The sequence below is a fragment of the Procambarus clarkii genome, chromosome 53, assembly GCF_040958095.1.
Source record: "Procambarus clarkii isolate CNS0578487 chromosome 53, FALCON_Pclarkii_2.0, whole genome shotgun sequence".
NCBI classification, from domain to species: Eukaryota; Metazoa; Arthropoda; class Malacostraca; order Decapoda; family Cambaridae; genus Procambarus; species Procambarus clarkii.
The window spans coordinates 26,552,402-26,576,913 of NC_091202.1; the positions used below are offsets into that span (position 1 = coordinate 26,552,402).

The 24,512-nt window shown below is 47.6% G+C and overlaps 2 protein-coding genes across 2 annotated transcripts in view; both read right to left on the reverse strand.

Annotated features, from left to right (window-relative positions):
• Positions 1–22,090, reverse strand: part of LOC123767153 (cell adhesion molecule 1) — a 59,652-nt gene extending 37,562 nt beyond the window's left edge. Inside the window, exons 1-2 of the mRNA XM_045756688.2 lie at positions 21,997–22,090; positions 19,350–19,859 (exon numbers count right to left, since the gene is read on the reverse strand). Coding sequence (XP_045612644.1) covers positions 19,350–19,461 — 112 coding nt within the window. The 5' untranslated portion in view covers positions 19,462–19,859; positions 21,997–22,090. The remainder of the gene's footprint in view (positions 1–19,349; positions 19,860–21,996) is intronic.
• LOC123767276 (keratin-associated protein 9-1-like) lies at positions 20,883–21,479 on the reverse strand. Its single transcript, XM_045756847.1, has one exon. The coding sequence runs from the start codon at positions 21,477–21,479 to the stop codon at positions 20,883–20,885; it is 597 nt and encodes a 198-aa protein (XP_045612803.1).
• Positions 22,091–24,512: the final 2,422 nt, after the last annotated feature.

Consider the following 24,512-nt stretch of genomic DNA (forward strand, 5'->3'; position numbering starts at 1 on the left):
TGTGGAAAAACTAGCAACTGACACAGAACAAAGATTACAAAATATTTGTTAATTAAAATTGAAATACTTTGCGGAGTATTGTATGTTGTATTTTAACTGACGAGTGTTGTATGTTGTATTTCACTGACGAGTGTTGTATGTTGTATTTCACTGACGAGTGTTGTATGTTGTATTTCACTGACGAGTGTTGTATGTTGTATTTCACTGACGAGTGTTGTATGTTGTATTTCACTGACGAGTGTTGTATGTTGTATTTCACTGACGAGTGTTGTATGTTGTATTTCACTGACGAGTGTTGTATGTTGTATTTCACTGACGAGTGATGTATGATGTATTTCACTGATGAGTGATGTATGATGTATTTCACTGATGAGTGATGTATGTTGTATTTCACTGATGAGTGTTGTATGTTTAAAGTGATGAATAATGTATATAGAAGAACATCTATGAGTAAAGCGACGTACAATCTTCTAAATACGTCTAAAATGACGTACAAACGTCTAGATAGCCGTACAAATGTCTAAATACGTCTAAAGCGACGTACAAGATGATGTTTATGACAGCTCCTCAAGACTGTCTCTAGACGACTCAAATCAAGAACAACCTATTAAGTTTCTTGTGTGGACGAAACCGCTTGGGTTATATATATATTTTTTGTCCCCGTTTTTATGATATGGCTCGACGTTCAGAAGCTTTTAGGGACTGGAGGAAAGTCGCAGAGTTGAGATGGAAAAGTGAAAAGCTGGAGAGTGATTGGAGCAAATTCCTGGCCACGATTCTCCGAGACTAATGGAGGAATGGTATCGTGGGCTGGAGCTTTGTAGAGATCAAGGTGTTGGGGGGGTGTAGGAGGGGGTTTGGAGCTTGTGGAGGGGGTGGGGGGGTTGGTTTGTGGGGGGGGGGGGGTAGAGTGGGGGGGGGTGTAGGGGTGGCCTGTAAGACCTTGACGTTCTGGAGTCGTGGGTTTGGGTTTAGTTGTATATAATGCAATGTCATACCCATCCTGTGGGTGGTGGTGGACCCTATACCCATCTCGTGGGTGGTGGTGGACCCTATATCCATCCCGTGGGTGGTGGTGGACCCCATACCCATCCCGTGGGCGGTGGTGGACCCCATACCCATCCCGTGGACGGTGGTGGACCCCCATACCCATCCCGTGGGTGGTGGTGGACCCCATACCCATCCCGTGGACGGTGGTGGACCCCCATACCCATCCCGTGGGTGGTGGTGGACCCCATACCCATCCCGTATGAGAGAGAGAGAGAGAGAGAGAGAGAGAGAGAGAGAGAGAGAGAGAGGTGATGGGCCAATCATAGGGTAAGGGGATGGGGCCAATCAATGCTTGATTGGTACAGGGGTACACCTTAGCACCTGTTTGGTGGTACAGAGGTACACCTTAGCACCTGTTTGGTGGTACAGAGGTACACCTTAGCACCTGTTTGGTGGTACAGGGGTACACCTTAGCACCTGTTTGGTGGTACAGAGGTACACCTTAGCACCTGTTTGGTGGTACAGAGGTACACCTTAGCACCTGTTTGGTGGTACAGAGGTACACCTTAGCACCTCAGATAAACGACCAACACTTGACACACACACCTGGAAAGGTTCCGGGAAATGTTTTAGAAGCTGAAACTCGGATGTAGTGGCTGTTGACAGTGTCTATGGAGCCGGACAGGCTTAGGGCCGAGGGCCACACCGCTGTCAAGGTGTAGCCACGTCCTGTTCACACCCCTCTACTTGTGTTCCGTCAACACCTTCAGTCTCAGGGTGGTGACAGGAGTGGGCGGTGACAGCGGTGGGTGTTGACAGCAGTGGGCGGTGACAGGAGTGGGCGGGTGACAGCAGTGGGCGGGTGACAGGAGTAATGTGGGCGTGCAGAGCTATGCGACGGCGGGTGTTCGTCCTCACTAATTGAAGATGATAGCTGAAGAAGCTGAGACAATGGGCGCTCACTGAGGCGGGCGGCCTGTTGACAGCCTACAGAGACGCGAGGGGTAGTTGGCACTTGCCAATTCCTCCGCTTGTTGGCACACCGAATTCCGTTTGTCTTGGTGCTGCTGCTCTGCTCCTCTGTGTTGCGTGCACACACACACACACACACACACACACACACACACACACACACACACACACACACACACACACACACATGATGTGGTGGAGGCTGACTCCATACACAGTTTCAAGTGTAGACATGATAGAGCCCAATAGGCTCAGGAACCTGTACACCTGTTGATTGACGGTTGAGAGGCGGGACCAAAGAGCCAGAGCTCAACCCCCGCAAACACAACTAGGTTAGTACACACACACACACAACTAGGAATGAATATTGCTAGTTGTATTCACCTAGTGAATACAACTAGGTGAATACACACACTAGCAAACATAAATCAGGAGAATTATACATTGGTCAACAATATTACCCTAACAGATATTTATATATATAAATCACTCATTCTAAAAACTTTTGATTCAAAACAAAATAAACAAAAAAATGTCAGCTTTTGTCATATATATTGTTCATCTTTGTATTATTGATCTTGTTCAAGTTCATTCATATTGCTTTACTAACACCTTGTTTCTTTCTAATGAACACTTTATTGGTCTCGGAAACACTCTATATCACTCGCACTTTCAACGAGAGAAAATATGAGTGTCATACCTTGGGCTCGAACCGCCGGCCCTACACTCCCCACACCACTACCAACACGTGGGTGTTGCCTGGCATATATCTGGCCTCGGTGTAGTGTTCCAGCCCCTTCCTTGAGTTGAGGAGACCTTGACCAGCCCTTAAAATGTTCCTGTGACTGAGGATATAAGAGATAGGATTGTGTTAAGATAAGCATCTTATTGCTTCGTAATTACAATTATAGGTATAGGTTAAGTAATAATTGTAATTACGAAGCAATAAGATGGTTATCTTAACATACTAAGAAGGTTAGGTAAGGTCGGTGTTTTCTATGAAGATTTTCAAGGTAAACTAGTGTGTTAAGTATGTCACATATGTACGTATTTAATAAGTCAATATTGACTATACGAAAGTGCGAGAACGGGTTGTCCGATGACTCCACTCTACGTCAGAAAGAAAAAACAGGATTTTTATTCCCCCACGAGCGAGTGAAGGCAGTATATAACTATCCCAGTGGAGGCGCGGTAACAGGTGGGCCGCTTCAGGTATGGCGTGTGGCCCACTAGTATAATAATACATATATATTATTATATAAGCAGACCGCAGAGGTATCGCGCTAATCTACCACTGAGCCGCAGACCCCACGCTAAATTCTCGCTCGTAACTGGAGACCTTGAGAATAGCGGTAGAGGCTTCACTTGCCAACTTGGTGGATGAAAGATGCAACTGATCTCCTTCGCGGGCTTTTTAAAGGTGTAGGATTTATAGAGTGGTTTGCCTGGCTGTGGTGGTTGGTGGGAGGTCGGCCTGCGGGGTTGTGGTAGCTAGCACTGTGCTAAACAATTGAGAACCTAGATATCGAGATATTAGTAGGTGAGTCTTAAGTCTGACTTAGGTTAGGCTTGGATGGGTTGTGGGAAGACAAGGCTCTTAAGTCTCAAGACGTCTCCTGTAACCTCCAGTGTAAAATACAGTAAAATGCAATGAAATAGAAAACCTTTTATGAAATATAAGGAAAGCGCTCTGGAAGAAATATGAGAAAGATAGCTTCCCCGGAACGCAATACTGACAGTGTAGCGATGATACTGAACGCTTCAGTGTCAGTGTAGTGATAACACTGAAAATATAAGTCAAGTTTAGATATAGACTCCGGCACTGTGCCACACACTATAGGCACTGTGCCAGACACTATAGGCACTGTGCCAGACACTACACCATGGCACTGTACCAGACACTATAGGCACTGTGCCACACACTATAGGCACTGTGCCACACACTACACCATGGCACTGTGCCACACACTATAGGCACTGTGCCAGACACTACACCATGGCACTGTACCAGAGAAACCACAAGAGTGTTTGCGTCAACATGTCTGAGACACAGGCCTCTCTTGTCTTGTGAGAGAGGGTAGGCCTACAGGGCCAACCATTTATCTTTATAAAATAGGATGTTTGACCGTGGATGATGGCCAGATGCTTGCGGCTAGCCTCGCCAGACTTGGCAGGGTGACTGATGGGTGGTGGGGGAGTGTTATGGGGGGAGGGGGTCGAATTTGAAGCTATGTTTACCCTCATTTATTCCTCATACTTATACTTATTCCTCATACTCATACTTATATATACTTATTCCTCACCTTATACCTATGAGAGATGTACAATTAGGATGTCAGCAAAAATCTCTAATCGAAGATCAAATAATTTAATTAGGCTCTATAATTACCTTTTGGAGAACACGATCAGACTCATGTGATTAAATCCTGTCTACACGTTTATCAGGATAAAATTAAATTAACTAGGTTGTTATATTAGTTAATAACAAATGCCTGTCTGAAAGCTAGATGCTATTTGAAGCAATATCACCGCTGTCTGCCATTCACAATACGGTCTGGCGGTGCTATTCTAATATGTCTTAATCAATTTGACTGGAGAATAGACTCTACACCCGCTCAATGAGGTAAAGCAATTAGAGAAAGCTCGCTCAAGTGAGGAAGCGCAGACGACTTGGCACCATACCTTGAGGTGCTTCCGGGGCTTAGCGTCCCCGCGGCCCGGTCGCTCCTGGTTGCTGGAGGAACTTACCATAATGTAAATTCGCGACTATACCAAAAATTGTAAAGAGTCAAACGGTATTTCATTATATAGTAAATTGTAGGTTCACCCATCATTTACAATATCGAGTAATGAGTCACGGACCAATCAAATCAGGCTTCTCCTGACTGGTGTATATATATCTCAGGATCACGTACATATGTCACGTATATATATATTATATATATATATATATATATATATATATATATATATATATATATATATATATATATATATATACCTGGTACATATAGCAGGATGAAGTGCACTAAGACGATACATGACTTTTGCTCATTTCAATGAATCTGGTTTTAATTTTGAGAAGCTAATTTGAAATTACAATTCAGACATTTGATCCGGAATTAAGAAACAGGAGAAGCCGCTCGTGAGGTAACTATCAGGAGAGAGCTCTTGAGTTGTAAGACATTATACAGCACTTAGAAAAGATATCAGAATTGACTAAGAGTTGGTACATATGACTATCAGAATAGACTGCTGCTTCTGCAAGGAGCAAGATCATCCTTGCAATCTTGCATATGTTATCTTGCCACTAGATATATTTACACTAAGTATAGCGAACAATATACGGTTAAGAAATATAGGCGTGGCTTAAACGCCTAAACCGCTATAATTCAAAACTTTTAAAAATTTCTGTAATGCACTTTCTTGCCCTTCCGAAAAAGTTGTAATTAAAATAAAAGTTCACGAATTACAGAAGCGGTCACCAGAGTGACCTGGCAAGCCGGGTGCCAGGTGCCAGGTGCCACGGTCCGGGTGCCAGGTGCCACGGTCCGGGTGCCAGGTGCCAGACCTGGTCAACACAGTAACCTGTGCACATTTACTATGCTAATGGCACTATGCTATGCCATTTGCCATGTCACTGAACAGTCTTTCTACTGTCTCTGTGGCTCACTTGGGTACTCTGTTTCCACCTGTGTCCCCTTGTGCGTGTACCACCCGTGTTAAATAATCCATATCCTTGTGCAACCCGTCAATTCCCCCTGAGAATGTTGCATGTGGTGATCATGTCTCCCGGATCGTATATGTGTGTGTCTAAGAGAGAGAGAGAGAGAGATCCATTACATATCTGTGAGGTTGGCTGTGGTCCAAGAACTATAAAACTCAAGAAGAGCAGAAACGGAGATAAGTTATGCATTGCTTGCTTGCGGCGGGAGTGGCGGAGTCCACCAGCCTGTCTGTAGACAACCACGTCATCTTCAAGACACACACAAATCACATATATGTCAGAAATCGTGATACATGTGATAACAGCTGGGAACACCCAGATACACAGGTTCAAGCCCTCATAACAGCTCCTGTGGATTTGTTCACGTAATCTTTAACCCTCTCAATAATACACATGCAGAGCAGTTTCTGTGTATGTATCATGTGTCTTGTGTGTATGTATACATTGCAACGGTTATACATTATGCAAATTGCACAAGTGGAGGCCGGCAGTTGATCACAGATGTGACTTATAAATCACAGTCTTATTATTATGATAAGAATTTCCAATTTCGAAAAATTGTATTGGTGGGGAGGCATCGCTCTCAGTCTTACACCCTGGATGCTGGTTCGACTCCCTCTGGCGGACTGTGATGGGTCTGGCCGTGGTGGTGGGGTCACCAGCGGCCCACCTGACCTAGGGCCAGATTCACGAAGCAGTTACGCAAGCACTTACGAACGTGTACATCTTTCCTCAATCTTTGACAGCTTTGGTTACATTTATTAAACAGTTTACAAGCATGCAAACTTGCCAATCAACTGTTGTTATTGTTATAAGCAGCCTCCTGGTGCTTCGGAGCTCATTAACTGTTTAATAATTGTAAACAAGGCCGCCAAAGATTGAGAAAAGATGTACAGGTTCGTAAAGTGCCTGCGTAACTGCTTCGTGAATCTGGCCCCTGGTATAAGCATTATATTGTAGTGATGTGTCCTTGGCTCCCCCCCCTACAGTGTACACCGGCTGCTGTGTACACCGCTGTATACACTCCATGTTGTGTACACCTCCACATGTACTCACTGTTCTGTATTCCTAGAAAATATACACTTTTTAGCGCAGCGTCCGATGTATTGTGACATATTCTATTTCATCTGGGAAATAATTCATTCGGGTTAAATAAAAACGATGTTTTAACAACAATTTTGGCGGTGTTTAGTGTTCAATTGTCGCTTTGATCGCTCACTGCTAGCGTGTTCCCGCCCACCCAAATGTTCAAACATGATTTAATGCTGTAAAAGTTTTTTTTTTTATCCTTTCTACCGGAAACGTCAACAGTCCACTACGGGCTCGCCATAGCCCGTGCTACTTGCCCCGCTCCTGTGCCAGGTAAGTTACGGACTCACCATAGCCCGTGCTACTTGCCCCGCTCCTGTGCCAGGTAAGTTACGGGCTCACCATAGCCCGTGCTACTTGCCCCACTCCTGTGCCAGGTAAGTTACGGGCTCACCATAGCCCGTGCTACTTGGAACTTGTTCCTAGTAGCTGAATCTATAACAACAACAACAGCATCAACAGTGAAGTAAGGAATTATGAGGAGGAAGCGCCAAGCCATCACGACTATATAGCACTGGGAAGGGGTCAAAGGATTTGGGATGGGACGGGGGAAAGGAATGGTACCCAACCACTTGTGGACGGTCGGGGATTGAACGCCGACCTGCATGATTGCTACACTGTTCCTAGGGAGGAAAGGAGGGAGTGAGGGGTAGTGGAGGAAGAGAGAGAGGTACTTACCTAATAGGATTATGTAAGTGGGGTCAAGCTCTTCGTGCCTGGCATGTATATTGGTAAACTATCAATTAGGGCAATAGGGAGGGTCAAACAAGGTCATTCAACACCCCATAGGTGCCACAGCCTGGGGCTCTGAGCCGCCCTGCGGAGCTCTGAGCTGCCCTGCGGAGCTCTGAGCCGCCCTGGGGAAGCTCTGAGCCGCCCTGCGGAGCTCTGAGCCGCCCTGCGGAGCTCTGAGCCGCCCTGCGGAGCTCTGAGCCGCCCTGCGGAGCTCTGAGCCGCCCTGGGGAAGCTCTGAGCCGCCCTGCGGAGCTCTGAGCCGCCCTGCGGAGCTCTGAGCCGCCCTGGGGGAGCTCTGAGCCGCCCTGGGGGAGCTCTGAGCCGCCCTGCGGAGCTCTGAGCCGCCCTGCGGAGCTCTGAGCCGCCCTGCGGAGCTCTGAGCCGCCATGCGGAGCTCTGAGCCGCCCTGCGGAGCTCTGAGCCGCCCTGCGGAGCTCTGAGCCGCCCTGCGGAGCTCTGAGCCGCCCTGCGGAGCTCTGAGCCGCCATGTGGAGCTCTGAGCCGCCCTGCGGAGCTCTGAGCCGCCATGTGGAGCTCTGAGCCGCCCTGCGGAGCTCTGAGCCGCCCTGCGGAGCTCTGAGCCGCCCTGCGGACCTCCGAGCCGCCCTGTGGACCTCCGAGCCGCCCTGCGAAGCTCTGAGCCGCCCTGCGGACCTCCGAGCCGCCCTGCGAAGCTCTGAGCCTCCCTGCGGACCTCCGAGCCGCCCTGCGAAGCTCTGAGCCTCCCTGTGGACCTCTGAGCCGCCATGTGGACCTCTGAGCCGCCCTGTGGACCTCCGAGCCGCCCTGCGGACCTCCGAGCCGCCATGTGGACCTCCGAGCCGCCCTGTGGACCTCCGAGCCGCCCTGCGGACCTCCGAGCCGCCATGTGGACCTCCGAGCCGCCATGTGGACCTCTGAGCCGCCCTGTGGACCTCTGAGCCGCCCTGTGGACCTCCGAGCCGCCCTGCGGACCTCCGAGCCGCCATGTGGACCTCCGAGCCGCCCTGTGGACCTCCGAGCCGCCCTGCGGACCTCCGAGCCGCCCTGCGGACCTCCGAGCCGCCCTGTGGACCTCCGAGCCGCCCTGCGGACCTCCGAGCCGCCCTGCGGACCTCCGAGCCGCCATGTGGACCTCCGAGCCGCCATGTGGACCTCTGAGCCGCCCTGCGGACCTCCGAGCCGCCCTGCGGACCTCCGAGCCGCCATGTGGACCTCCGAGCCGCCATGTGGACCTCCGAGCCGCCATGTGGACCTCCGAGCCGCCATGTGGACCTCCGAGCCGCCCTGTGGACCTCTGAGCCGCCCTGGGGGAGCTCTGAGCCGCCCTGGGGGAGCTCTGAGCCGCCCTGCGGAGCTCTGAGCCGCCCTGCGGAGCTCTGAGCCGCCCTGCGGAGCTCCGAGCCATTGTGAAGAGCGTTCACAACAGTTCAGAAACGCCCAAGTCTCTGTGACAAAGGCTTGATTCACTGAGCCTTTTTACACTAGTAACTACTAACCACTTTTCTAACTTGAAGCGCTCGTTTGCCTGCGTATTGAATTCATACAGGTGTTTTATTGACGTGTATTGTATTGATTTGATACATGTTTTATTATAAACTTTTGTCGGAATTTCTTTTACACCGTTCTTTACTTTCCGCTTTATTGTAATGATTTAGTTTTAAATAAAATACAATATTTTATTCCTGAAGTGTTCCGATGATGAAATGAGTTTTTTTTACAAATGTTATCAATAAAGAGTTTTTGCTATCTGCTCAGTGTAGCGTTGTGCTTTACTAGTAGTAAGGATATCACAGAGCGACTTGTAGCACGAATTCCTCGACGAATCTTTAATTTTCTCAGCTTCTTCTAGCTTAGATGTGTCGAGTTTTAATAGAACTTGCGATCCATTATTAACAAACCTTTGACTTATTAGTGACCCACACACACACACACACACGGGACCAAAGAGCCAAAGCACAACCCCCGCAAGCACAATTAGGTGAGTACACACACACACACACACACAGGGCCCCGCGGTCGAGTGGACATCATTCGGAAGTCGTACTCCTAAAGACTCGGGTTACATTCCTGGCCGAGGCAAAAACAAATAGGCCGTTTCTTTCGCCTGATGCCCTTGTACATCTAGCAGTAAATAATTACCTGGGAGCTAGTGTGTGTGTGTGTGTGTGTGTGTGTGTGTGTGTGTGTGTGTGTGTGTGTGTGTGTGTGTGTGTGTGTGTGTGTGTGTGTGTGTGTGTGTGTGTGTGAGGGAGAGAAATTATATAGTAGATATGATAGAAGAAAAATAAAACAGGATTAAGTACATTAGACAAGCGACGGTTAGAAAGGCGGGGTCCAAGAGCTACATATACACAAGATATATTGACATAAAAATACAGACTAAAATTCATACACGAAGACAATTAATACAACCAAAATACACGCATTAAGAACAACTGTTCATACACAGTAATACAGACACGTGGACAAACATACATACATGCATACAAACATACATACATGCATACAAACGTATGATAACAATAACTCGCATAAATTCACTCACAAAAACATACCGATACAAGATTCAACACAAAAAATACACATTCAATTCATACACTAAGAAAAACGAGACAGATAAACAAAACACACACACACAAAAACTATACACATACAAGAGAAAACTCAAAATATTACGCAAAAATACTCACTATAAAACCCAGGCGGCCAGAAATACACAAGCGATAACATACGCAAAAGTGCGCACCAAAAATACACCCACACTGGAGGCCACGACCCCCGTGTTACAGAGGTCGTCCTGACGCAGGTGTTACGGGAGGACAGGTGTGAGTTCCGTGGTTACAGCTGGCGTAAGTCCCGTGGTTACAGCTGGCTAAGTCCCGTGGTTACAGCTGGCGTAAGTCCCGTGGTTACAGCTGGCGTAAGTCCCGTGGTTACAGCTGGCTAAGTCCCGTGGTTACAGCTGGCTAAGTCCCGTGGTTACAGCTGGCTAAGTCCCGTGGTTACAGCTGGCGTAAGTTCCGTGGTTACAGCTGGCTAAGTCCCGTGGTTACAGCTGGCGTAAGTCCCGTGGTTACAGCTGGCTAAGTCCCGTGGTTACAGCTGGCGTAAGTTCCGTGGTTACAGCTGGCTAAGTCCCGTGGTTACAGCTGGCGTAAGTCCCGTGGTTACAGCTGTCGTAAGTCCCGTGGTTACAGCTGGCTAAGTCCCGTGGTTACAGCTGGCTAAGTCCCGTGGTTACAGCTGGCTAAGTCCCGTGGTTACAGCTGGCTAAGTCCCGTGGTTACAGCTGGCGTAAGTTCCGTGGTTACAGCTGGCTAAGTCCCGTGGTTACAGCTGGCGTAAGTTCCGTGGTTACAGCTGGCTAAGTCCCGTGGTTACAGCTGGCGTAAGTTCAGTGGTTACAGCTGGCGTAAGTTCCGTGGTTACAGCTGGCTAAGTCCCGTGGTTACAGCTGGCGTAAGTTCCGTGGTTACAGCTGTCGTAAGTCCCGTGGTTACAGCTGGCTAAGTCCCGTGGTTACAGCTGGCGTAAGTTCCGTGGTTACAGCTGTCGTAAGTCCCGTGGTTACAGCTGTCGTAAGTCCCGTGGTACAGAGAGCGTACGTCCCAGACTACAGCTGTCGTAAGTCTCGTGGTTACAGCTGGCGTAAGTCCCGTGGTTACAGCTGTCGTAAGTCCCGTGGTACAGAGAGCGTACGTCCCAGACTACAGCTGTCGTAAGTCTCGTGGTTACAGCTGGCTAAGTCCCAGACTACAGCTGTCGTAAGTCCCGTGGTACAGAAAGCGTAAGTCCCAGACTACAGCTGTCGTAAGTCCCGTGGTACAGAAAGCGTAAGTCCCAGGCTACAGCTGTCGTAAGTCCCGTGGTACAGAAAGCGTCCCAGGCTACAGCTGTGGTAAGTCCCGTGATACAGAGAGCGTAAGTCCCAGGCTACAGCTGACGAACCAGTGTTTGCAGCACAAAGCAAGATAATGTGCTGTACTCGGGGTCCTGCCCTTCAACCCTGCTACCATGTAATCAATACTCTCCTGCTGTACCCGTGTGGGGGTCAGGGGTCACGGGCAGTAGCCGTGAGAGGTCAAGGGTCATCCAGCAGTAGCCGTGAGAGGTCATAGGGCCGTACCGCACGAGGAAAATGGCGCCAAAGACCGGACAGTTGAAGGGGTAACTTAAATACTGTACTGGCGACCTTGATAAGGCTGATATAACAAGCCATTGAGCCCCAACACAGCCATTCATACGGTTATCCGTGTGAGCACCGTCGACCCCGTGTGCTCACCGTACTCACTGTGGCCTCTGGCATCTGCTAGCTATATATCACAGTAATGCCTGTAATAATCGAGTTATATTTAGTGGGCGGAAAATTACAGGGCACTTCCTGGTGTAGTGCCTTGTGTGGTTTTATAAAGTGACTGGCTCGTGTGTGTCGATGTCTGTGGCGCGGGTACAGTGGAGATTACAGTGTATCTAGGAGCCTCTTCGTGCATTGTTGTGTTACACTGTGACCTAGGATCAGGAGCCTTATACTGTGACCTTGACCCTTATACTGTGACCTTGACCCTTATACTGTGACCTTGACCCTTATACTGTGACCTTGACCCTTATACTGTGACCTTGACCCTTATACTGTGACCTTGACCCTTATACTGTGACCTTGACCCTTATACTGTGACCTTGACCCTTATACTGTGACCTTGACCCTTATACTGTGACCTTGACCCTTATACTGTGATTGAAGGACCACCATGAGCGTCATTGTCTATTTAATTGTAAAACCTTTTCTTGGCTCCACAGAAAATTAATCAATTATATAGAGAGAGGAAGTTCCCGCCCTTTGACCCAGCATGACCCCGGACGGCCCCCCCTCGCTTCGTGACCCTTGTAGAGGTCAGACCAACCTCTGTGTGACCTCTGACATGAGGTCTGACCTCTGCAAGGACCTCCGAACATAGGTGATTGATGCTGTTTCCCTACAGCCTTCCCTCGGGGCGTGGGCAGGGAGGAAGAAGATGGAATAAGGGAAGAATTGAAGGATAGAGAGAGAGAGAGAGAGAGAGAGAGAGAGAGAGAGAGAGAGAGAGAGAGAGAGAGAGAGAGAGAGAGAGAGAGAGAGAGAGAGAGAGAGAGAGAGAGAGATACAGGGAAGGACTAGCATGCAGGTGTCTCACATGGGTCAATAATATTGACAATAATGTTGAACACTCTCACATGGGTCAATAATGTTGAACACAAACTCTCATTGGTCAATAATGTTGAACACAAACTCTCATTGGTCAATAATGTTGAACACAAACTACACTAGATTATAACTTCTCCAATTTGTCAGCTGTAATTATAAGGTATTGTGTGGAGGCCCGGAGTGATATTCACTGTTGTTCCTTGGTAACCGCCGCTTGAAGTAGCCCTCAAGCACGTGTTTCTGAAGCTGTTCTCATCCATATATATCTAAAATAGACCTATGAGGTATACCCCCCCCCCTTAGGGCTTACGTTTAAGGTCTATGAGAGTAACTTCATAGTTACGTAGTTACGTAGTTAACTACCCATAGAGGGTAGTTACGGTGCAGTGTACTTGGTGAATGTCTGTAGTTAAGTCTGGTCACTGTAGCCACTCCAGTGCTGGTGGCTTGGTGCTCTTCGTTTGATATATATCATGATTCTAATCATATTGTTATACTTGGTAAAGGGTGTGTGTTGTCCTTTGGTGTTGCAGTACACACCTGGAGGGTGTTCCAACACACACACACACACCTGAAGGGTGTTCCAGTACACACCTAGGTGTGTGTACCCCGCTGATGTACTCTAATGTAAAGTAGGTTACAATAGCGGGCTACACACAGCTCCGACACACGTAATGGAGAGAGAGAGAGAGAGAGAGAGAGAGAGAAAGAGAGAGAGAGAGAGAGAGAGAGAGAGAGAGAGAGAGAGAGAGAGAGAGAGAGAGAGAGAGAGAGAGAGAGAGAGAGAGAGAGAGAGAGAGAGAGAGAGAGAGAGAGAGAGAGAGAGAGAGAGAGAGAGAGAGAGAGAGAGAGAGAGAGAGAGAGAGACAGAGACAGACAGAGACAGAGCATAACATATCACCAAAATAATACAATACCGACTTAACAATGTATAATAAGAAATACAATAAGCGTCAGCCAATACAATATTGATACCAGACGAGCTGTACATTTACTTATCAAGATTGATGTCCATGGCATAAGTGATTGTTTCTAACGCAGCCTCAACACCTTCTCTTAACGTCCCCCTATCCGTAAAAATTACAATGGTTTTAGCCTAACTAAAACCGTCAAAACCAGGCTATACAAATAATCTACCAGATGCTCATTAGTCTCCCCAAAAGCGTAGGTAATCAAGTGTTTATAATTACCCTTAAACCACAGTAATTTTTACGTCCCAACCGTTCTCTCCATCTTCATGATGACCAGAGTTTCACAGCTTAAGCTGTTAACTTGTGTATTTATGTATGCGCCGGGATACACAATAGAATACAGCGGCAGATAGTACAGGGACACAGGATACATGGATATAGGAAATGGGGACACGTACAGGGATATAGGAAATGGGGACACGTACAGGGAGAGATAATACAGGGACACGGAATATAGGGACACGTGATACAGGGACATAGAATACAGGGACACAGGATACAGGGAGAAAGGTGAGAGAGCTGGACAATATTGATTCTTTCTGGACAATACGTACACTTCCTGGACAATACCTAATATTTTTGGACAATCCTAGATTATTTCAAGACAATTTTGATCGTACCATGACCATACCACACGCGCTAAACATTAACTATACACGCTAAACATTACCAAACACATTGCACATTAATCACATACACTAAACCTGAAGCAAGGAGCTAGGCAGGCTCCCCATCCCCCATACCGGCCCCATGCTGAAGCTGGCAGACAAATGGCTACTAAAGTTCAAGCCCAGCAAGTGCAGGGTAATGAAGATGGTAGGGAAGGTAAAGAGATGGGTAAGGAAGAGGCACCGTAAGAGATAGGTATCTACAGGGTTCAGAGCGAGAGAGAGAGAGAGAGAGAGAGAGAGAGAGAGAGAGAGAGAGAGAGAGAGAGAGAGAGAGAGAGAGAGAGAGAGAGAGAGAGAGAGAGAGAGAGAGAGAGAGAGAGAGAGAGAGATAGTGTGGGCATGTCTTGGATTCGAACCTGCGTCTGGACTCCCCAGAGACACGCACGACCGATTGAACTATGATGCTGTGTGCGTCTCAACCAGACGGTCGACCAGACTTACGGAGAGTTGGAAGGCGCCAGTCAGGACCACAGTCCTTTGAACGAGCTACCCGCCCAGACACAGGTGTGGGTACAGGTGTGAGATACCCGCCCACACACACACACACACACACACCTGTCCATACTCAGGTGTCCCATACCCTCGTTGTCAACCAGAGATCATTCCGCGTTAGCGGTAGTGTCAAACTTACAGCCGCATACGCCAGCTTTCCTGGCACAGCCAAAGCTTACCTAGCTTCCTGTAGCCGTTCGCAACTTGGACCAGAAGGCTTTGAGGATACAGACCATTACAGGTGTTACAGCGGTACTGGAAGATGGAGTCAGTGTTCAACATGACTCAGGACAGCCCACCAGTTGACTCAAGGCGTGAGAGGCGGGACCAAAGAGTCAAAGCTCAACCCCCGCAAGCACAAACTAGGACCAATACACATGCACACACACTTGGCACTTCCCGGGTCGTGGTTCGCTCACGTTCCTGCATATTAATCATTCAATTATTCAAATTTGTCTCGATTCGAATGTGATTTAAGATGATCAGAGCGCTGAGCCCAATTACCATAACACGCTGTTTTGCTCGCTGATCACAGCCCAGTCGTTTCCGTCCAGTCGTTACCCGTCCAGTCGTTCCCCCGTCCAGTCGTTCCCGTCCACCCTGGATACAAGCGACCCAAACAATGGGCGACCAATAAGCAGGCTGAACAGTATGGTAAAGTCAGACAGCTGAACGGAAGGTTAACGTATGTGTGGAGCCAGTGTGTGTTGAGTCACACTCGGTGCTGTGGCCAGACTGCTTGCTGCTGCTGCGGCTGCTGTCTCCAGGCTGCCTGCTGTTGCTGCTGCTGCTGTGTCCAGGTTGCCTGCTGCTGCTGCTGCTGCTGCTGCTGATCACCCTCTTCCAACCGCATAAGGCACGGCTCAGGCAGCTGGCTAAGGTCTGCAGCGTAAAGCTCGTAGGTTGCAAATGTTCAGTCTGATACAGCAGGGCTCGTCTGTTCCAAAAGGGTTCAAGCTATTGCAACCGGGTTCAGTCTGCTGGAGCATGTTTGAGCCTGCTGCAGCAGGGTTCAGTCTGCTGCAGAAAGGTTCAGACGGTTGTAGGAGACTTATAGCAGCCTGAATCTTGGAACAAAATCTTGAACTCTCCAACTACAGCCTGAAAACTTTTTTCAGCATCGAAAGGGTTCTTCAAGCCCCTTTACCGAAGGGTTTGGGATGCTGTATAAGGGTTTAAAATGCTGTAGTAAATTCATGATGCAGTTGAACGTAAAATCTGTTGTAGGAGGGATTGATGCTGCTGTATACGGTTCAGGCTCTTATAACAGTACCTCCACATCCACCAGTCCCTCCTCATCCACCAGTACTTCCACATCGACCAGTACCTCCACATCCACCAGTCCCTCCACATCCACCAGTACCTCCACATCCACCAGTACCTCCACATCCACCAGTCCCTCCACATCCACCAGTACCTCCACATCCACCAGTACCTCCACATCCACCAGTACCTCCACATCCACCAGTACCTCCACATCCACCAGTACCTCCACATCCACCAGTACCTCCACATCCACCAGTACCACCACATCCACCAGTACCTTCGTTGCTACAGGTGAGGGCCGTGGGATGAAGATGCAGCCTCCACCGAAAGAGCAGGAAAATAGGCTATCAATAACAATTCTAAATAATACTGGAAATGACAGCCACAGAATAAGGGTGGATAGAGGGAAGGAAAAAGGAGATGGGAAGCCAAATGTGAACCTCATCCCGTTGGTCAAAGTTCATCCCGATGAAGTGGCATAGTCAAATGTTCAAAAGTTCAAAGAGGCGAAAGCTGTGGCAGCGTAGAAAATGGGTGATGTGGTGGTGATGGGTAGATGGTATTGGCTCTGTGGTGGAACCGTGTGGGGTGAGAGAGAGAGAGAAGATTAAGCCACCCAAAAGGTGGCATGGGCATGAATAGCCCATAAGTGGTGGCCCTTTTGAGCCATTTCCAGTATCAATAGATGATACTGGAGATCTGTGGAGGTACAACTGCACCCTGCGTGACGGGAGATGTCTCCCGGGCGTGTGGGGTGTTTTGCTTGGAGATTAGTGTACCTCGGGGCCCATTGAATCCTTCGAGGGATTGTGTTAAGTGACCAAGGTGAATATTAATAGAATTCTTACACAGGATTGTGGGTGGGGGGGGAGGGAAGGAAGGAACTATCAGGGGGAAAGCACCAAGCCATTACGACTATATAGCACTTGGAAGGGGGTCAGGATAAGGATTTGGGATGGGACGGGGGGGAAGGAATGGTGTCTAACCACTTGGATGGTCTCGGGGGGGTTGAACGCCGACCTGCATGAAGCGAGACCGTCGTTCTACCGTCCAGCCCAAGTGGTTGGACGGGGGGGGAGGGGGGGGGGGGAACAAACAAGCATTACTTCGTTAACACAAGAGTTTGCTTCAGAGGGAAGTAAAACAGCCTACTTGTTTTGTGTTACTTATGTGTTATACTCAAATTCTGTCAGTTGAAATGTAACCAATCACAGGCAAGTAGGCCTCTGACGTCATGCCAGACAGAGGAGCATCAAGCCATGCCACGAACAAGGCAAACGAATATATGTATTATAAGTGATTTGTCCGAGTTGGTTGATTATCTATCTGATTAGAGAGAGGAAGGATTGGAAAGTTATTGGAGATTATCATCGTTCTATCACCTGAACAAGTGTGTCTGTTAGTCTATTCTGAACAGTTTGTCTGTTATTTAAGCCACTGTAACATTGTAACCTCCAGGAACCATAGTACCATACAACAGACACAGGCCCGCATGTTTGTTCATTGGTACAAACACCAAGCCTGGAACAACGCTGTGAGCTTGTGAACCACCTCCACGACCCTCAAGTGACATAAACAAACGCTGCGCTCATTGCCCTAACATGCGTCGTTTGAGAAATCGAATGTGAGTATAAATATAAATCGAGTTTATCTGTGGTTCTAAATGTCCTAAAGTGGTCTAGGCCCGGGGGACGGTAGCCATGGGGGACAGTGACCATAGGGGATGGATAGTGGTCCAATCTGACCCTGGGGGATAGATCTGGCAGACTTCATTAAGCTGCCTATCTTAACTGTCGCGATCCAGAGAGGAAATGCTTGATGTATCTTGGGCACGCCGCCCCCCTAAACAGCTGGAAGAGGTCTTTCAACAGTGATTTGTTATTTGTGTCTGTGTGTTCTCTAAACCATAACGCAATATAATAAAATCAATCAAATAAATAAATCATAATATATATATTTATATATAAACCTAGAAGGGGTACCACCTCTGGTGCAAGTGTAGGGACCCATAGCCTTGGAGAAGAAAATAAAGAGTACTCAGAGAAGACCTTGTGGATCCTCACTGAACACTTTGATATTTATTATATTATATTGTATATATTGATATTTATATATTATATTCTTTTTCAAACTAAAGAAAGTATTACGAGCAATTTGATTAGCTTTTTCAATAAAAGACGAAGTATTTTCAATTTGCAGATTATAATAATAATCCAATGTGCAAATTATCGAATGGAAGTTATTAAGGTGTTTTCTTTACAAACATTTATATTATATTTTTTGGCCAAGAAAATAATTTTCTTGAGTATTCTAACCGTTAAAAAGATCCGTTTTTTTCCGTTAATATGACCCGTTATTGTGACCGTTACGGCCGCTCCGGTTTTTGCTTGAATTTGAATATTATCCGTTGTTTCAACCGATAATGTGACTCGTTATTTGAACCATCAAGGAAGCCTCTTATTTTCACCCAAAATCCCACACAAAGTTTTAGCCATTATGCAGGCGATGAGTCACAATAACGTGGCTGAAGTATGTTGACCAGACCACACACTAGAAGGTGAAGGGACGACGACGTTTCGCTCCGTCCTGGACCATTCTCAAGTCGATTCTCACAATCGACTAGAGAATGGTCCAGGACGGACCGAAACGTCGTCGTCCCTTCACCTTCTAGTGTGTGTGGTCTGGTCAACAGTAGCACACATCAGTAGCAGTGACACCCCCCTCACCCCACACACCAGTAGCAGTGACCCCTCACCCCACACACCAGTAACAGTGACCCCTCCTCACTCCACACACCAGTAGCAGTGACCCCTCACCCCACACACCAGTAGCAGTGACCCCTCAACCCCACACACCAGTAACAGTGACCCCTCACCCCACACACCAGTAGCAGTGACCCCTCACCCCACACACCAGTAACAGTGACCCCTCCTCACCCCACACACCAGTAGCAGTGACCCCTCACCCCACACACCAGTAGCAGTGACCCCTCAACCCCACACACCAGTAGCAGTGACCCCTCAACCCCACACACCAGTAGCAGTGACCCCTCAACCCCACACACCAGTAGCAGTGACTTCCCGTGGCGACCCTATCCTAGTTAGACAGAGCCAGACACGAAGACTTGCCCACACCGTGGCCAGAGTAAGGTGTGTGGTGTGGACAAGAAGAGGAACATCTCAAGACACAACACACACACTCAGGACCCGGCGCAGTGAGCGACACGCTGGATATCGAAGCTAATTTAGTTGCAAATCTCCGTAAGTGCTCACCTGGGCGCGCTAGAAGGCCGCAGAGGAGCAGCAGCAGCAGCAGGTAGCGGTAGAGACAGCAGAAGGAGCAGCAGGCCAGTGGCGAGGGGTTACTGCTGCCGGAGCTAGCCATCGTCCTACTGAAGATAGACTTTCCCGCTGCTGGAGACAGCGAACATGGGTTTCCTGATGGAGAGAAGCGGTGGAGATGGCTCTCCTGATGGAGTGCCTGTTAGCGGAGACCTGGGGAAGATGGAGATCCTGATGGAGAGACTGTAAAGATTGCCTTTCTGATAGACCGTCTCCTTCGGCGTAGGTTGATGGGTTGATAGTAGAGATGGTCTGACGAGGGAGTTAGCCTTACTAGGGGAAGGAATGGTCTGTTCCACCTTGAGCAGCTGTCTAGTATTGCTGAAACTTCACCACCTACGAAGCCTCCGCTGGTGGAGTCATCTTATAATGGATTCTAAAACTGATTTGGATTTATACAACTTGAGAAAATAAAGTCTCTTTTCGCTTTTTTTTACATCTCTGCATTAAATAAATTGTGTTAAAATAATTACCTGGAAAATTGGGATAAAAATTATCCCAATTTTTTCATCCTACGCAAGGATAAAAAATTCTAAAATTGGATCAAACTAAAAACTTAAAAAAAATGTGAAGAGAAAAAACCCACACACACTTTCGGGCAGTAAGTTACATGTTACGGAGCACGTAACAATAGTGGCGGAGTATTCATTTCCATATACGTCAACTCACATAATGTGAGGCTTGTTTGATTTTGTTCACGGTAGGATGGTAGTTCATATGCTGGTTAAGGTCACAGTGACGCTACTGGTCCGCACAGTAGTAGAGGTCAAGACAGTCTGGTCACAGTAGTGGGGGTCATGACAGTGGTCACAGTAGGGACCATAACAGTGGTCACAGTAGGGGCCATAACATTAGTCACAGTAGGGACCATAACAGTGGTCACAGTAGGAGCCATAACAGTGGTCACAGTAGGGACCATAACAGTGGTCACAGTAGTGGGGGTCAAGACAGTCTGGTCACAGTAGTGGGGAGTCATGACAGTCTGGTCACAGTAGTGGGGGTCATGACAGTCTGGTCACAGTAGTAGGGGTCATGACAGTGGTCACAGTAGTGGGGGGTCATGACAGTCTGGTCACAGTAGTGGGGGTCATGACAGTCTGGTCACAGTAGTGGGGGTCATGACAGTCTGGTCACAGTAGTGGGGGTCATGACAGTCTGGTCACAGTAGTGGGGGTCAAGACAGTCTGGTCACAGTAGTGGGGAGTCATGACAGTCTGGTCACAGTAGTAGGGGGTCATCACAGTGTGGTCACAGTAGTAGAGGTCAAGACAGTCTGGTCACAGTAGTGGGGTCATGACAGTCTGGTCACAGTAGTGGGGGTCATCACAGTGTGGTCACAGTAGTAGAGGTCAAGACAGTCTGGTCACAGTAGTGGGGTCATGACAGTCTGGTCACAGTAGTGGGGGTCATGACAGTCTGGTCACAGTAGTGGGGGTCATGACAGTCTGGTCACAGTAGTGGGGGTCATGACAGTCTGGTCACAGTAGTGGGGGTCATGACAGTCTGGTCACAGTAGTAGAAGCCATAACAGTGGTCACAGTAGGGACCATAACAGTGGTCACAGTAGTAGGGACCATAACAGTAGTCACAGTAGGAGCCATAACAGTGGTCACAGTAGGAGCCATAACAGTGGTCACAGTAGGAGCCATAACAGTAGTCACAGTAGTAGGAGCCATAACAGTGGTCACAGTAGTAGGAGCCATAACAGTGGTCACAGTAGTAGGAGCCATAACAGTGGTCACAGTAGGAGCCATAACAGTGGTCACAGTAGGAGCCATAACAGTAGTCACAGTAGTAGGAGCCATAACAGTGGTCACAGTAGGAGCCATAACAGTAGTCACAGTAGTAGGAGCCACAACAGTGGTCACAGTAGTAGGAGCCATAACAGTGGTCACAGTAGGAGCCACAACAGTGGTCACAGTAGTAGGAGCCACAACAGTGGTCACAGTAGGAGCCATAACAGTAGTCACAGTAGGAGCCATAACAGTAGTCACAGTAGAAGCCATAACAGTGGTCACAGAAGGAGCCATAACAGTGGTCACAGTAGGTGGCCAGGACCATTAAGGCTGGTTATCAATAGTTCCAGACAACCTCAGTTATTAACCTATATTTCTTCGGCCAATTATTGACCCGAAGATGACCTGCCGCCAAGACACTACAAGACAATGGTAACTTTGTCCACCAGACAAAGTAACTAGTTTAGCACATTCAAAAGTATTTTTCACATTATTAAAAGTTATCAAATCAAAAATCTGTCTGTCACATAAGTTAGATCACTTAGCGCCTGAAGAACTGTCTCTTAATTACTAAATTAGCGCCTCCGCTTGAACCACCTTTGCGGGGGAAAGGATATCACTCATTTAAGACTAAATTATCCATTGTCTTAGTATGAAGGAGGTCGTTAGACATCAGGCTTTTACCGTTCATTCTTGGTAACTATCGTTAACACCTGTAGTAGTGGTTGTTGGCGTTCTACGGTAGTTAAGAGCTCATTCTCGTCATTGTAATCCACGAGAGGCTACGGATTAGACCCGGTGTGGACGCCACTTTCTGAAAGGGGGGAAAGATAGTGTCATACTAGAGGGAGGCCGCGTGGGACGAGGGAGATGAGGGGAGGACGTGTGTCCCCTCCCGCAGCTGGTGTGGCACTGACGATCCGGACCGTGTCTGACTCCGGCCTGGCACCCGAGGCACCACACACACACACCGCCCTCACACGCCGCTAATTGGTTCAGATGCGCTAGATGCCACAGGACCCCTTCAGGCGCTCCTGGCTCCCTTAGGTCGCTTGCTACGGTGTACTGTGAAGGGGGAGGGTTGCTGGGTTACTGTTTCATCTCTAGCACGCTGCATGGAGGCGTAAACAACGGTGTGGTTCAGGTGTGTGACGGTGTGGGTGATTATTGATGGTGTTTATCATGTGTTGATTAATTCCCGGAATTTTATTGACGTAATCAACTAGCTAGACGACATTGACGTGGTCGTTACAGTGTAACTACTGTACCGTAGTTATCATAACTACCCAGACGGCCATTGGAGGCTTGGGCAGAGTTACAGCCACTGGGAAGTTAAGAGCCATGAATTTGCTCTACAAGATCAACTCACTGACTCAAGTTTATTGTAGTTCGAGAAATTTCTTGACAATACAAATGGTTTTAGTGATAGGTGGATCAGTGAGCGGTAATGGTTGTTGGCGTATAATACAAGGCTAACAAGCTGGCTGGCTGTCTTGCTTCTTACGATGGTTCTGTAGTTAGCAGTGCCACGGAGTAACTTCTTGCTTCTCACTTAGCGAGAACGAGGGCGGTTACTGAGCTAAGCGGCTCTCTGCTCTTACCTTCCTCGCTAAGCTCTCTATATCTTCCTCTAACATTACAAAAGGGAACGCAAAATAACTCGTGCTTGTAACAGATGTTAACGAGTTCCAAGGATAAGACTGTGGAAGTTCTTACATCCTTGAAAGATCTTCACTTCAATTTGCAGCCTCTCGGTCTGTCGGCCGAGCGGACAGCACGCTGGACTTGTGATCCTGTGGTCCTGGGTTCGATCCCAGGCGCCGGCGAGAAACAATGGGCAGTTTCTTTCACCCTATGCCCCTGTTACCTAGCAGTAAAATAGGTACCTGGGTGTTAGTCAGCTGTCACGGGCTGCTTCCTGGGGCTGGAGGCCTGGTCGAGGACCGGGCCGCGGGGACACTAAAGGCCCGAAATCATCTCAAGATAACCTCTCTTGCAACCCCAATTGCAGCTCTCCTTGCACACCCAATCTTGCATCAACTCTTGCAGTCCTCTTCCAAGCTTGCACTAATCAGCAAACCTGGCCACTAATCTGGAAGAATGCCAGGCTTGTGGTCGGCCACAATGACAGAAGCAAGATATCAGAAGGAAGCAGTTATCCTTGCTCTCAGTCATGCCGAAGGTATTTGACCAAATCTTTGCTTAGAGACAAGAGAAGGTCTTTGATAACAATTACTAAATAAAAAGCAATTTGGTTTTACTGATAAAAAGAAGCACATGGTATGACCTACAGATGCCCAGAAATAGGTCAAATGCCTCGACAGTGTCTTGTGAGACATAGTCTTGGATGCTGCCGGAGCATTTGCTAGTGTCTGGTGCATTAAAAGACTGGTTTGCAACATTAAAGAGACTTGGAGTTGATATTAATCTTGTGCACAACATTGCAAACTGCTTAAGCAACCAATCCTCAAGCAACTAATCCTTAAGCAACCAATCCTTCCAGGTCGTGTTTAACAATCATTCGGATTCCCTTCCTTTACAACATCTACTTCACTGACATCCTGAACCTTAACTACAGCCCATCAATGACCACATTAGGAGTGGAAATTGGTAAAAAAACTGTCCTTCACAACACAAAAAAATGCGTTGGGACAGACAGACAGACAGACAGACCACTTTCGACGCTCTTAATTACCCGAAATACGTAACATCATGGAACGAGTTTCGAGAACAGATGACCACCAAAATATAGTGTCTTCAAATTTTCAAAACTGTTGTTACTAACCGGTTACTAACACCCAATCCTATTCAACCGAATTATTGAATCCCAACACTTGCTACCTAGACGGAACACCCCTACAGCTCCTCCTTCCACGCTTTCACCAATAAAAAAATGACCTAATCAAAAAAGTTATGAAAGTAATTATAATGGTCAATTATAAATGACTTATAATAATTATAAGCAACCAACTTTACTAATAATTTACCAATAATTTACTTTACCAATAATTTAAAAACAAATAAAATTATTATATATATATGAAAGTACAGTACATAGGTATGATATATTGTCAAGTTATTCTGAGAAACATCTGCGCATCTTCATATCAAACCCCAAAAACAGACAGAACATGTCTTGGCATAGAGAACATGTGTAGTAATACCTGTAACACTTCCCTCTAGTCTGAAACGTCGTCACTTTCTGTCATGTGTGAGTTGGGTTGTTTATTAATCCTTCAATGTCACGAGAAAGTTAAACTAGAATTTTCTGCAAGAGTTGTGGTGGCCACGACAGCTTGAGCGGAGATGAGGGAGATCCAGGGAGGCTGGAGACACAACCCACCAGCCTCCAGTTGAA